General features: G+C 38.1%; 1 protein-coding gene across 2 annotated transcripts in view; it reads left to right on the forward strand.

Annotated features, from left to right (window-relative positions):
- Positions 1 to 13,081, forward strand: part of DNAJC10 (DnaJ heat shock protein family (Hsp40) member C10) — a 31,235-nt gene extending 18,154 nt beyond the window's left edge. Inside the window, exons 18-24 of one of the 2 annotated variants that reach the window (XR_012765031.1) lie at positions 796 to 929; positions 3,464 to 3,517; positions 3,915 to 4,062; positions 4,531 to 4,650; positions 5,874 to 5,990; positions 6,559 to 7,737; positions 12,921 to 13,081. Coding sequence is in view for 1 of the 2 variants with exons in the window: in XM_075430516.1 (XP_075286631.1) it covers positions 796 to 929; positions 3,464 to 3,517; positions 3,915 to 4,062; positions 4,531 to 4,650; positions 5,874 to 5,990; positions 6,559 to 6,570 (585 nt within the window). In the remaining variant the exon portion in view is untranslated. Of the gene's footprint in view, positions 1 to 795; positions 930 to 3,463; positions 3,518 to 3,914; positions 4,063 to 4,530; positions 4,651 to 5,873; positions 5,991 to 6,558; positions 7,820 to 12,920 lie in introns of those variants that run through there. The other variant, XM_075430516.1, reaches the window with a different exon arrangement.
- Positions 13,082 to 13,375: the final 294 nt, after the last annotated feature.

The following is a 13,375-nucleotide window of genomic DNA, read 5'->3' on the forward strand; positions in this document are numbered from 1 at the left end:
TGTTAAATACCATATACTTTATGGCTGATTGTCAGTTAGCTGAATTTACGCGTACTTCAATATGGAATTATTGGAATTGGGGAGAGTTTTTTTGTTTTGCGAGGTCATTACAAGGTTCTCCCATTTGCAAAGGTAATACTACTTTACTGACAACCATCTGGGTTTTCCTGGATGTGCTTTCCAGGAATTTGAACTAGAAACTCTGAGCAAAAAAATAGGGCTTTGGAAACAAGTCCATGACTTTCAGACATTTAGAACTCACCTAGACTAGGCGTTCTAGCCAGGATTCTATATTCTGGTCAAATGTCTGTGAAGCATTATTAGCTCTATAGTACACATTCTGTAATCATCAGCTTCCCTGCCCATGCCAGGTGGTTTGGGCCTTTGCCACAAATACAGCATGTTTAAGGCATGGGCCAGCTGTGCAGCTGAGAGCATATCTGCGCTGTATCCAGATCTGTTGTAACTACTGAGTCTATGATAGGAAATATGGTAATATGGTAGTCCTTATACAAAACAACGGCACTTACATGTACCTTTGAGGCAAGGTAGGTGCCTCATGAGCCATGTGCATGCAGCTTATACTGTGCATGATGGGAATGTACCTGGGTGGCTGGTTCCTGTTAGATACCAGCGACCCATTTACAAGAAGGACGACAGCTTTATGATAATCTTGGTTTGGTTTGCTGGGTTTTTTTCCCCGACTAAGTGATTGAGACTTACATTCTGAAGTATTACTGAAATTGTAGTATTATTGATTCACATAGTTGATTGTAGGTTTTCTTCTTTTTTCAGATGTTAAATGGATTAATCAGTGTAGGCAGTGTGGATTGTCAAAAATACTATTCTTTCTGTCACAAAGAAAGTGTTCGGGGATATCCTGAGATAAGACTCTTTCCTCAAAAATCAAACACAGCTCATCAATATTAGTAAGTAGTTTACTTCAGTTTGAGAAATGTTAGATGATGTGGAACAAGGTGAATATACATCTTCTGCCAGGTTCATCACAGGTATTAAAATAGGCTGTTATGATATTACGGTCCTAGATGTTACTGACTTTACTATGCCATTTTATTTTGCCATTTCATTTCAGTAATTTGAACTGAGACTGCCTCAGGAGTCTTCATTTTTATTTCTTGTTCTTTATCAATTTACAGTTTTCTAACTTTAATTGCCTGTTAAAGTAGACAATTTAAATCATATAATGTAAAAATATCACAGAATCACAGAATGTTAGGGGTTGGAAGGGACCTCTGTGGGTCATCTAGTCCGACCCCCCTGCCGAAGCAGGGTCACCTACAGCAGGCTGTACAGGACCTTGTCCAGGCGGGTCTTGAATATCTCCAGAGAAGGAGACTCCACAACCTCCCTGGGCAGCCTGTTCCAGTGCTCCATCACCCTCAGAGTGAAGAAGTTCTTCCTCATGTTCAGAGGGAACTTCCTGTGCTTCAGTTTGTGCCCGTTGCCCCTTGTCCTGTCGCTGGGCACCACTGAAAAAGAGTCTGGCCCCATCTGCCTGACACCCACCCTTGAGATATTTACAAACATTTATAAGGTCCCCTCTCAGCTTTCTCTTCTTCAGGCTGAACAACCCCAGCTCCCTCAGCCTTTCCTCATAGGACAGATGTTCCAGTCCCCTCATCATCCTCGTAGCTCTCCGCTGGACTCTCTCCAAATAGTTCCTCATCTTTCTTGAAGTGGGGGGCCCAGAACTGGACAGAGTACTCCAGATGAGGCCTCACTAGGGCAGAGTAGAGGGAAGGAGAACCTTCCTCGACCTGCTAGACACATTCCCCTTGCTGCACCCCAGGATACCATTGGCCTTCTTGGCAACCAGGGCACACTGCTGGCTCATGGTTAACCTGTCGTCCACCAGGACACCCAGGTCCCTCTCCACAGAGCTGCTCTCCAGCAGGTCCACCCCAAGCCTGTGCTGGTGTATGGGGTTATTCCTCCCCCAGTGCAGGACCCTGCACTTGCCCTTGTTGAACCTCATCAGGTTCCTCTCTGCCCAACTTTCCAGCCTATCCAGGTCACGCTGAATGGCAGCACGGCCTTCTGGTGTATCCACCACTCCTCCCAGTTTGGTGTCATCAGCAAACTTGCTGAGGGTGCACTCTAACTCTTCATCCAGGTCATTGAAGAAGTTGAACAAGGCTGGGCTGAGTGCTGACCCCTGGGGGACACCACTAGTTACAGGCCTCCAACTAGACTCAGTGCTGCTGATGACAGCCCTCTGAGTTAGGCCTAATTGATTGTAGCTTTACCTTTAGAGAACAGAGTGTTGTAGCCATCTGATCATCCTCCTTGATAACAGTCTGTTAGCACTATTGCAGAAAATTTTCTGTCATCTATCTAGTCATCCTGTTCATTGTATCACTAGTGCGGAAACTTTAACAAAAGAAAAAAAATCTAGGGGAAGTGAAATCAGGCCGAAAACAAACAGCTTGTCCCCTCCATTTCACATTACTGTTTAGAGATACAGGTATTTCAGGAAGCGCATGCATATTTAAAGATAGATAACAGTCTGAAATAGGAGATGTGTTGCTTCATTATTTTACAAATTGGAAAGTTCTATTCAACGCTGACAGATAATAAATTGTAATGCCTCTTCTTCATAGTGCATAATAGCAGATTTCAGTAGCTTTCATCATTGGACTGCTTGCTTTTATTCAGTTCCTCTAGATAAAGTTTCTCTTAAAAGCAGAATTATTTTTTGTTGTTGTTGAAAACAACTAGGTTGTTGAATATGACTGTTAAGTGCCAAATTCCTAATCATAAGTCAGCTATTTCATGCAAAAATATGAAAATTTGTCCCTTAAAATAAAGATCATCAAAAATTATCAAGTCAGATTTTGACCAGGTAACTCTATTGAAAAATACTTTCTTATGAAGTTATAAATTAGGGGATATGAATCCTGAATTAATCTTTTTTTTCTAACCTGTCACTGGAATTTCATAACTAAGCAATGCCCTGAAAGTCCAAATAATAAATCTTTGTCCAAGTAACCTGTTGCTTGGCTTTTGTACTGTCAAACCGAGGGAAATGTACGCAATTAATAATTGGTTTATTGTAATGAATAATATCAATTAGGAAATATATTAAGATATTTCAATTTCTTTCTGATGTTTCTTAGAGCCTGCAATTTTATCTGGAGTTATTACCAAAGATCCTTCATTCAAAATAGTTCTGGCTGTAAAAGCTTATGTGCTCCAAACCAATTTTCTTACTCTTGTGACACAGAATTTTCTTCTCTTCCTTCTCATCATCTTCTAGTCCTTAATTCTGTATGTTTGAATTGTGTTAACAAGACTCATTTATGCAGATTTGAAAGCAAGGTAGAAATATATCCTAAAACATATGCATTTAAGTTCATTATTTCATCATCTCCACACTATGGAGTGTTTTTTTCAAACATAATTCAAACTGCTGTGCAAGTGGATTTTTGTTTTCTTTTTATAGTAGCTACAATGGATGGCACAGAGATTCGTATTCACTGAGAGGCTGGGCATTGGGGTAAGTTACTGCATAAAACTTTGTTCATAAGCCACTTATGTGGTTTGCTTGCTAGGAGAAATTAATATTTAAATGCTATGTAAGTCAAGAATTATGAAACAGATATACGTATTGCTTAAATTGTTAAAATTTCCACATCTTTTAACTCAAGCTTTTAAAATGCGGAGAAATAGCATACTCCTTACTGTCCACTCGTTTTCTGAAGACCATGTTGTTATTTTGTCAACCACTTTTTTTAAAGGTGATTCTCTTATAGTACAAAGTGTTAAGCAGGGATTTCCAGACTACTCATATTCTTAATTTCAGAAATTTTTCTTGTGATTAAATTGTAATTCTTGGATATGTTTAAATTTTTGGAATTTTTTTTTGGTTTATGACTGATTCTTCCTTTCCACAGACACCTACCACAGGCGTCTGTAGAACTGACTCCTCAGAGTTTCACAGAAAAAGTTCTGAATGGAAAAGATCACTGGGTCATTGATTTTTATGCTCCTTGGTGCGGACCTTGCCAAAATTTTGCTCCTGAATTTGAGATCCTTGCAAGGGTAGGTTTTTTACTGCTTTAGCAGATTGTTATACTCGTAATGGTTAAAACATAATTCATCAGTACTTATTTCTTAGCAATCGTCCAAAAATTGCATACCTCCAGCGATCCTCCTTCTCATTAAAAGACCATACTTTTAGGTGCCACATGCCAGCAGGTGTTATCCCTTGCAGAGACGTATGCACAGACCCTACTCCGAGACAGATTTCAGTTTAGGATGGAGTGACTTTTGGAACCATGATGTGCTTTGCCCTGAATTCAAGTACAAGCGCTCTGCTGAACATGTAGCAACTTCTGATAGAAAGTTAACAGTCTGAGAAGGAAGCAAGCAAGCGACTACTTCAAGATATTTAAGATTTGAGCAATGTTTTTCATTCACTTTTAGCCGCGCTGCTGGCTTATTGAAGTTACTTGTTTACAGTAACCCATGGAAACTTGAACTTTGTTTCTAATAAACATTTCTTTTTAGACTGTTAAAGGCAAAGTAAAAGCTGGAAAAGTAGACTGCCAGATGTATGCTCAGACCTGTCAAACTGCTGATATCAGAGCCTACCCTACTGTGAAGTTTTACCCCTACCAAGGAACAAAGGTAAAGTGTCTCCTTTGTGAGCAGGTACTGTTAGTAGATGTATTTTATTTCACATTAAGACTTAAGAAACTATTTCTGTAACACATTACAGTGCATTATTTAGATATTTAGGAGATACGATAATAATTAATTTCAGTAATATTTAAAATACTGGGACAATGATACAGTAATAATGTTATTGAAAAATAACAAATTGTAAATTAATACAACAGTAACTAAAATGTGGGCTTAACCAGAACCAGAGTTTAATTTCGCAGGGGTATCATGTGACAAAATGTTTTTCAACCTTTACCAATTCCACCACCAGCTACGAAAAGCAGGCAAAGTCTCTCTCTCTAAATGAAATGTGGACAACTTCATTTTGGCTAAGGAGAAATACTCTTTCAACATAATCATAGCATTGCATTGTAATTGTGACTTAAGTTATGTATTTTAATATAGAAGATTGATTAAAAATATTGAGTTGTGTTCTGTCTCAAAACCAAACCTTATCAAACCATTTCAGTTATCAATGTGACTCTGAGATCAACATTTCCTACTAACAGATTAGTAGTAATAAATTAAAAAATCAGAAAGTATGAAGATAATTTTAGGAAATTGCATTTATTCCTGTAAAACTATTACATTTCAGTAATATTATAGTCATCTTATTTAAATATATTAATGCTGAAGAGAAAGCATTCAGTGCATTCTGATAGTTAAGCCAATTCTTTAATTATACTTTTCTTTTTTTAACTGACTCTCTTATGGGAGTTCTAGAAATCCTTCCTCACACGATCCCGTCAAATTCAATGAGACTTTCCTGTGGTAAAGAGTAATGGCTTTTCAGGTCTCAAACATAGCGACCCACACTGACAGATTTCATGAACATAGATTATGAAGTGGCAGACTTCGTAATGGATGTCGACATTAAATACTTAGCTGAATAGATGTGAGAAAATTCTAACTTATTTCAGGTTTCTCTAAGGATTGAGAAAAACTTGTGTAGGTCAAAATTTGTGTAGTTTTGAAAACTAGCTAAGAGTGGTTCTTACTATAAAGACAATTGGGGTTGTTTAAATGGAGACAAAAATATATCTATGAATCTTAAATCAACCTACCAGAACCATTGTCTTCCTCCCTGCATTCTTGAATTTTATCTGAAAGTAAGGAAATTTTTCTATTCAGTGTAGAGCATGGGTAGTATGTTGCAAAATTTTTTATTAATTTGTTTTTCTTTTAAGAAAAATGTTCTTGGCGAATATATAGACAGCAGAGATGCAAAAGGTATTGCTGACCTTTTGAATGAAAAATTAGAAGCAATTCAAAATAAAGGAAAAAGAAAAAAATCCAGAAATAAGGTAAGAATACTTACTGTAGGGCCTTTTGCAAAAGACTTATATTATTGTCAGTAACAGCCCTTTAAAACAATGTTAGTATTTGCTGTTTCTCCATGAAATATTAAATGCCGTATCTTCAAATAGTACCAGGTACGTTTTACTTCCAGTCTTCTTGTTTTGGTTACTGCTATGTATTCAAACTCCATTCTCCGTGTCCACAGATGTCGCAGAGAATACTGCACTGGCAACATCAGCTATGGCAAGACTCAGCAGAATTTATAGCTATCTGTGGGACGGCTGCGTTAAGGATGGTTGAGATGCTTTGTATTGTTAAGGGTAACCCTTAGAATAGATTTAGCAAGCAGGCACCAAATTACAGAGGCTGAGTAATGCAAGATTGGGACTGACATTTTAACTCAGAAAGAATATATTAGTTAGCTGTTAAGAAGTACCCTGAATTCTGTTTTAAGAAACATTTGTCCCGTTGAAAAATTAGTACCACAAATTTAAAATCACAGAAAAACACCAATAATCTTGATTTTTATTTGTAGTTTCAGAATAACTTAATTGTTTATTTTCTTTTCACTAGGATGAACTCTAAGTGGTACTGGAGGTAGATACAATTCAAAACATTCTGAAGCTGTGAATATAGAAGACACCACAAGGAAAATATAAGGCTGATTACATTCATGACAGGACAAGAGAGATGAAAACTGAGTTCACAGGCATATGTGACTGTATGAATTCTGTTTAAACTGTGGGGAGATAAAAGCATTTTGGTTTTGGTGGAGGAATTCAGTGTTTCTGCAAGTCCCTCTTCTGATATACCAACTACCTTCTTCCTAGTCAAACATTGCAGTTGACCAGAAATGTGGACTGTAGCACTTTTGCCTACCCATTTACTAGTTCCTTATATTTTTCTGTCTCTTTTCAAACACTTTTTGAATGTGGCACTCAGCCTATGGCTGAAAATGCACTCAAAGCACTCTGCAATGCAGAAACACGATGAGGGATTGTCTATTTGAAAGACAAACAGTTTTACCTGATGATTACTCTGCTTTGGCGTTGCATTATTGTCTAGTCAATTGCTAAGAAATAAACTCAAGAACTGGTGACTGGTGGCAGGATAGGTTTATTGAATTGCATCGCTCCTGCCCTCACATGGATTACTGTGTTGTGGCACTGGTGGTGGTGCCTGGATGAACAGAACTTTGAGGAGCTTCTTTGGTTGTTTGGTTTGGGTTTTTTTATTTTCTTTTTTAAATAATTAAAAAAAATCAAGGACTTCAAACTCAGTGTTTCATTGACTTTCAAAATTTAAGTGATGCCATAGAAGCATCTGCTTAAGTTATTAGGTCACAACTTTATTATTGTCTTTTAAAATATGAATGTATTCTGTGGACATATTTAACCTCTTTTGGTAGTACCACTTTTCCTTTCTCTGCAGACATGTTTTGAGGGTTTTGTTTGTTTGGTTTTTATATAATCTGTAGGCAAGCAAGATAGCAAGTGCCTTTTTTAATTTAATAATGAACACTGTACATTGCAATGTCTCCTCATACATTTTAATAGGATTCCCTCTCTTTAGAGTAATATTTTTCATAGCTTCTCAATAGACAAGACAAAGTACAGAAGACAACAACACGTCTGCTGCATTTCAACATTGAAATGTTTCATGTTTTCAATAAAATGCTGCTGAGAACTTGTCAGATGGACTTTTCTCCCTGCTCTCCATGTATTCGGATTTGGCATGACTAGTCACGGTAGTGTGAGTATTATAAATACGTTAACATTCAAGTAATTTATTTTATCAAGAAGGCAGCAAGAAATAAAGGAATAGATTCTAGTAACTTTGAGACTTTCAAATGCTTCTTCCGCTGTGTTTAGGTTGCCTCTGTTGCTTTGCAGTTTTTGCAGTGTATGAATCTGAGAAATAAGAGAATATATTGCATCTTCTTTTTAACACATCCAAATCAAACTTCAAACTCAATCACAGTCAAAAATGGAAATTTTGGTATTTTGTGACTTCAATACAAACTGTGTTTTGGTTGGGTTTTGCATGTAGGTTTAACTGTGACTTCAGTTCCCATCTTCTACCTTCTTCCTGGAGAATGAGGTCATGGTTACACATTCTAGGATCCTACTGTTAAAAATCCAATCAAAAATTACCCAAGTATAGGCATTTGTACAGTTTCTTCTTTATTTCTGTTACTGTACAGTTTCTCTCTGACTATTTCTGCTAACAGGAACAGACTAGTAGGACCAAAAACAAAAAGTACTTCGCAGCAGTCTCCTCCGTAAGGTGATGGTAAACATAAGAACTTTCTGGCTTTACTGTGGCTCTATTCATACTTCAGCTGTTTGTAAAAACTTGCTTTATCACTTACTTCTGGTTTAGTCATTTGAAGCATACAGATAACTACTGTGAAGAGGCAACACTACTATCCTCATCAAAATATCCTCTACACTGACTTATTTTGTCCAGGCTACTGGTTCTGAAACTCATTTAGACTGCAGGGAAGAAGATTTAGTTTAAATATCAATAAAGTTAATTTCTAAGATTTAATTATATTTCATGATACTCTGTTTGCATTTAATTTTTAAAATTTCTAAGCTAGGGACCAAATGGATGTGTATGGGGAAGAACGATCTGTAGAACAGAAAGAGGGAGCAAGCGAGCTGTAGATGATGAAGGTTTCTAAGAAGCTTTTCCAAGTTTTCATGGGGGTTTTTTTTGCCAGCTGCCCTTTCTGACAGTTTTCAATAAGCAGCTTGGGGGAAATGCAGTGAATAATAAAAGCTTGCCTTTATTCCTAGCCATACAAATAAATAAACCTTTTATACACAGTTGTATCTCCAGCCTTCTCTAAGGACAAATTCACATAATTACATCACCCAGTTTTTACTAATCAAGAGTTTAAACTGGTTATTCAAGATGCTTCTGGAGCAGCACTATTTTTACCACCACCAAACCACACAACCCACCCAGAATAATAAAAAAAAAAAAATCTCAAAATGCAATAAAGAAGGGCATTGGGCAACAAATATTTTGTAATATACTCCCCCACTCCCAATGCCAGAAATGCCAAACATAACAAAATATGACTACACTTTGTTTTGAACTAACTGTCTGGATACTTAAAGTTAAATTTCATATTTTAAAATAAAAACCTTCAAATTCACATATCCAAGCAATAAATGAAGTGGAAGATGAATCCAAAAGAGTGCAGGAATGAATGCTCCAATTTTAAATGATGTTCCACCATTCCTTAGTCCCGCTCTCTACTCTCAAGAGTACAGTTCAATTTTACTCTCATCGTACCTCCAAGATTGTTCCACGTCTCACTGTAGCTACCTGTAGATCGTGTTTATTATCCTTCATTCTTCACTCCTTTCCTAGCACCGCTCTCTAGTGTGCTGTTCAACTGGGTGGTCAAGTGTAATATTTTGACTGAATGCCACAAAACATCTCAATCAAGCCAAAGCAGGGCACTCTGCACTCCCCAGGGCCTCTGTTGCTTAGGACTTGCCAGGGTATTAAATAAACATTGGCAGCCTTGCCCAGTTTCTGATTACGAGCAGCAGACTGTGATGCTTGCCTTATACCTTTCCTTCTCAAGTAACTACACATGCACAAGGAAAGGGATACACATTATAAAACACAGACTACATGTATGCTGTACAATAGGTGGCATAGTACATAGGGAGGCCTAATGGCTTTTAAATTTATCTCTAGCATCCTATTTAGCTTTAATTAAAAGGACTTCTATGGCTGTTCAACATCACTGAACTGATTAGCTATCATGCCTTACACCAAAACAACAAAGTTCCTAAGACACATCTGGCTCCTTTAGATTCTATTGCTACTAAAAGGCATAAAAATAGAATAGAGAGGCACATATTGGGTTTTTTTATGGTCTGCAGTTGGAAAGATCATGTTTTTGATTATATTTGGCAAGTTTGATTTTTTTCCATTCGTAGGCATACTTCAGGTTTAATTAGTTGTGGAAGTTCTGTGTATTTTTATCAGTTTATAAAAAGACCTAAAACATTTTATATTTAAAGTATTCAACAGGAATGCACGAAAAGAACTTAATTCATTTACTGAAACTTTGCATCTGAAAACAGTGACGTTCCAAGTCCAAATACTTTCAGCCTTGGTCTTCTCTCTATGCTAGAATTCATTACTAATTTTTTCTTCCATCTATATGTAAGCCACCACACTTTGGACAATAAACAGCTAAGGGTAAATCATCAAAAGGATATTAAGTACTTACCGCCACCATTAAACAGACTCCTCCTTGTGCTGCTAATTTTCTAAGCTCTAATAGACTTCCCCATATGTTATTAGCCACCAGCAGAAATTAACTACAGTTAGTTGGACGTACAGAAGAATCTTTCCTAAAGAAAAGTATACGATCAGTGTATTCTGCAGACTATTTCTTGATGAAGATGACAAGTCACGTCTGTTAACCTTTGGCATGTATTCTTCACATTCTAGGGCTTAAGGGACAGAAAGCAGAATATTGTTTTTCCGTAAAGCAGCTCAAACTTACATGAACTAGATATAATTTTTGCGTAGCATAGGCTACCATGGAGCCACAGAAAGAATGACCTTATTCTGTTCTTTACCATCATTGTCAAGATGCGTTAAGAACGCACTTTAACCAGAACTGATTAAAGATCTTTTCAACCATTAGAAATTCATATGGCAGACCTGGAGTTTGCAGAAAATAATTTTCTCCCTATAGCATGTGTTTCAGATATAGCCTTTATAATCCTGATAGAAAAACCACTTTCTTCCTCTTGTTATGTGCTTGTGTGTACCTTTGTGTGTACCTTAAGCAATCCCAGTTGTGCCACCCTAGATACGGAACTTTTTCATCAAGGAGCTAGTTTACTTTTGTTATGTCAGAAGATCTCAGCTAGTTCAGTAACAGAAGCCCACGTACAGGATATTACGTGTTTCATTTTTTGCTGAGGCTGTATTAGAAAGATATCCTATGTAAACAATGGAGAAAAGTTACTATATTCCTACCCTGTCTCTGCAACTGTAATTCAATGCTCTCTTTTCACTAATTATGTTCACTTACTTTATTCTCCTACCTCTGATCACTGGATCATTATGTTTTGACATTGTTATTGAAATTATACACTAAAGTGAGGGAACTGTGTGCACAATTTCTCTGTTCGGGCTCGAGGCTGGAACAGCACGCAAGCAGTACCTGTACGCCTGCCCAGCCACCGGAGCCAAGAAGAACCAGCTGGTGTTCCAGCAGTACTTCCTGTCCGGCTTCGTTCTCCCCAGCACGAGCACGCTCCCGTGCAGCTGCGGCTGTAGGGTGCCCCTGTTCCACTGCTGTCAGAACAAGGCCCGTGGGGGGAACTACAGCTGCAGTAGCGCAGGGCTGTGCTGAAGGCACCACCCGAGGTGCGGTAATGCTGCAGGACAGGGTGTTACGCGCACAGCTGCCCTCAGTTCGGCTGAGACAGGGGGGCACTTTGTCACCTTTGCACCTTTGTGTTCTCAAGGTGTTTGAGGACTAAGAGAAGCCACAGTACGTAAGGATGCACGTGCACTACACAGAAAAGGCCAGACTGCTACAGGACTTCATACCTATATTTGCTTAGCTGAGAATAAAGGGGCATCATACTGAATGCAGCAGCAAAGAGCAGCGCAGAAGTGTTACTTGCAGTCTTAAATAGCAGGAGTGAGTCTTAACCATAGGTATTCTGCACAACTTTTAGAGTGCTATCCTGTTGCAGAATAATTAGTAGAGCACAGGGATCTAACTGGCTAAGTACCAAATAAATACTGCAACATGCATACAGGTATTTAACAAAACGCCTTTAAAATTTTGGACAAATGAGAGATGCAGATTTGATTCTGAAATCAGGAGTCCAAATTTTTGTTCTGGTAAATTGAGGACAATGGCAGCAATTTCACTGAGCTTACAGAACAAGTTTTTCTTAAAGAAAATATTTATCGGCTTTCCTCAGAAATACTTTTTCATTGCTTTCGTACTTGCATAAAACTAGAAGAGCTCTGTTCTTGTGAATACCAGTGTGGACCATCCCAGGTTATGCTACAACATCAGCATCTGATTGCACGGGAAAGATTTTTTTCCCTACTTGTGCAGAAAAGCACGGTGTGCATAAACATGTAAGCACTTTATGTTACAATACAGCGTCTCGATGCACAATTTCCTTGTGTAATATGACGGTGAGACAAAAACATGAAACATCATATGACAGTAAACTGTAGGCAAGGTTCATCTTAAATTACAGCATACATACCCTTAAAGTTAAAATTAACTCCAAGTCAATCACTAAGTACAAGCAGGTCCCCTACTTCCCTAAGCACATTGGGTTTAGAAGACCACCACGTTTTAGCTGCTCAGTTTGTCCAAACCTGAAAAGCGTCAGAAGTCACTAAGTGCACTAAGAAAGGACGCTGGTGTAAATCAGTATTAGTCATTTTAAGACTCATTATAGAATTCAATGTGGAAATTGGTATTTTGATCATTAATTGTCTTTGCATCTTTAACACAGGTTGGCATCACTACATCAGTCCACATCCCGCTCTCGGTTTCATACAGTACTGTGTAATTCCCGCTCAGGGATCCATACTGGAGCAGCGTACCAGGTCAGCGATCCCAGCCTTCTGCTTCTGCGGCAGTTGGCAGGGACTCCAGAAGTGCCGGCCCCTCAGCTGCATCCATCACCCACTCAGCGCTTACCCTGCAACAGAGAAGCAGGGCTGAGTCAAGAGCAGTAAACAGTTAAACTGCCTATTTTTTTCTGGAGATACCTTTAGTAAAAACAGCTTCAGTCATTAAATTGCCTTTGATTCAATCCCTAACATACGCCTTCATTTGCTGTATATTCTGTGCATATATATACTGGTGCCTACAGAAACTGGATATGAAAATATCATTAATCTGTTTTTAGGGCTACTAGGGTTGGTGTGCTACTCAAGAATGGGCAGAGTTACCATTGCCAGCAGAAGGAAGAGAGCTCTGAGACGGGAACACAGCTGTCTGCTCTTTTGACAGACAACCTCAAGCACACACGACAGCTGAGGAGAGATATTGGAAGAAAGTAGGGGGTTTCCCCCAAAACTAAACAGGTAAATAAAAGTTATAGTAGTCACAAATTCTGACATTCCTATGGTGAGAGTAACCAGTATTCAAATGCTATACTATATTCAACCAGTATTTACTACAGAATGTATCTATAAAAACACATTGCTATAGAAATAGATCTAACTAGCAGATAATGTGGAATTAAAAATTTATTTTCACTGTACAAAACTTTAAAAGAAAAAGTCAGGAGTACTGCATTCACATCACAAAATGTTGTAAACTGGTTTTCTGCAGACATACTGAGATCGCCACTCTTGCTAT

Source organism: Opisthocomus hoazin, chromosome 9, assembly GCF_030867145.1.
Source record: "Opisthocomus hoazin isolate bOpiHoa1 chromosome 9, bOpiHoa1.hap1, whole genome shotgun sequence".
Lineage (NCBI taxonomy): Eukaryota > Metazoa > Chordata > Aves > Opisthocomiformes > Opisthocomidae > Opisthocomus > Opisthocomus hoazin.